General features: G+C 35.2%; 1 protein-coding gene and 1 long non-coding RNA gene across 2 annotated transcripts; both read left to right on the top strand.

The window, feature by feature from the left end:
• Positions 1-6: 6 nt before the first annotated feature.
• LOC109586492 (uncharacterized) lies at positions 7-690 on the top strand. The gene is made up of 4 exons (XM_020002688.1): positions 7-58; positions 110-237; positions 287-439; positions 493-690. Exons 2-4 carry the CDS (start codon positions 145-147, stop codon positions 688-690), a joined length of 444 nt encoding a protein of 147 aa, XP_019858247.1. The 5' UTR covers positions 7-58; positions 110-144.
• Positions 691-743: 53 nt separating this feature from the next.
• Positions 744-1,112, top strand: LOC109586497 (uncharacterized). The gene is made up of 2 exons (XR_002187058.1): positions 744-789; positions 845-1,112. It is a non-coding gene; the product is annotated as an uncharacterized LOC109586497 (long non-coding RNA).
• The last annotated feature ends 881 nt before the right edge of the window (positions 1,113-1,993 follow it).

The raw sequence follows: 1,993 nt of genomic DNA on the forward strand, positions 1-1,993 counted from the left end.
CAGCATGAAGAAGCAACTGTTCCAATACCTTGTACTGAGTTTAGTTCAGATGTTAATAGTAAGTACATCAACATGCAGTGAATATTAATTAATGTATATTTGTGTATAGGTAAAGTAGTAGTTTCCAGTGGTATAGTAGAGAATATGGCTTATGCTGGACTGGTTTATTATGAGGAGAAAAGAGCTGAAGACTTGGTGACATTTGCTGCTGCTAAAGATCTCAATGCACTGCTTGAGGTAATACGTGCTTATCTTAATGATGTAGTCACTTTGTATGTACATGTAGTTTATTAAGAAAGACTGTTCTCATGCTGAAAGAGGGCAAAATATTCTATTTCGTTTCAAAAATTTTGATGGATATATTGAGTTAAGGCTTGATGCACCTCAAGATGAGCCATTCACTGGTTGGAGTATTAAGCCTCACCTTAAGCCTTGTAGAGTAAGTACTGCAATATAGTGTATAACTGATGGTTGGTATGTGTATATTAATAGTTTCTACGTTGTGATGTTGATAAGTTTGGTGAAGCTAATTATCCTCTTCCTTCCACTTGTCTAATATCAGTATATGGGTCACCTGGTGCTGTACCATCATTGCACTATTCTATACCACTGGATGGAGTGGCTGATCCTAAGACATTATTCATTCACCGATCACTGAGAACTACTCCTTCATTAACCAGTAATAGATAAATCATTTCAATTGTTTATTTATTTAATATTAATCAGATCCTTCTTCCCCCTCCTCCTCCTCTAACGTAGTACATGAATCAACGTCAGTGCCTGAAGCTAGTAAGTTGATATTAACACAATAACACACTAATCACTGAATTTGTATCATTAATAGATATATTTAGATCTGATATTGCTCATAGAGTAATGACAGAATGTACTGCAATGATAAAGAATTGTGGAATTAATATTCACTTCTTGGTTGACAAGTTGTTGGAACATAAGATTATCAATGCAAGAGAGAAGAGAGGAATAACTGATGGCTACACTAAACAAACTGCTGGTGAAAGAATGGATGAATTGCTCGACATCATTTCAAGCTCCATTAGTATGGAAGGAGAAGTATTTGGTATATTCTTAGATATACTCAGAGAGGAAGATACTAGAAGAGCTACTGCACTAGCTGATAAACTAATGGATAAATATAAATCAATATAGAAGTTTTATTTTCTAATATTTTGTTGATTTATACATTGTATTGTTATTAATTTTATAAACTAGTTCTAATACAGCATTACTAAATTAATCATGAAACTATTTCCATTGATCATGACTTTATGTGTGATTATAATTATTAAGTTTAAAATTTAAATAAAAAATTGCAAACACACAAAAGATGCAATTAAAAATGACACTATAATGAAGTCACAATACAAAACAACAATAACAATGTTTAATAAAAACAATTGTGTATGTCATCATATATAAATAATAATAATAATTTAATATAATTAAAATAACAATGAGTGTGATAAAAAACAAAAATAATAAAAATAAAAACCCAATGCCATAAACAACAAGTACATTATAATAATCCATTCAAAATCTTACACCATCACAGTGTATCTATTGACTTACTCAACCCTCTGTCCTCAATATTATTAGAGAGCTGTCTCGAGGCTCTCCTCCGTCCCACCTTACCCTCCGATATTATAAACCCGCCCCCAACAATCCTATCACCCTCCCCCTCCTCCCCCTCCTCTTCCAGTGAATGAGGATACACTCCCTCTGCGTGGCTCTTTGACCTTCTCAAGCTCCAGTCTCCTTCAGATGATGGGGAGCATACACTATCAGGGTTTATCATTCGGAGACGCTCGTCTGGATGGGTGGAGTCTCTGCTGTTGGCCCCACCCAGGTCCGGAGACAGTATGGGAGGGTCGTCGAGATCAAGGGATTTCATGACTCGCATCACATGACGCGTTACTCTTGATTTCTTTTGATGCGGTCGGTATCTACCAGGTATATGTATGACTCACTGATCCTT

Source organism: Amphimedon queenslandica, unplaced genomic scaffold (assembly GCF_000090795.2).
Source record: "Amphimedon queenslandica unplaced genomic scaffold, v1.1 AMPQUscaffold_12858, whole genome shotgun sequence".
In the NCBI taxonomy this organism is placed as follows: Eukaryota; Metazoa; Porifera; class Demospongiae; order Haplosclerida; family Niphatidae; genus Amphimedon; species Amphimedon queenslandica.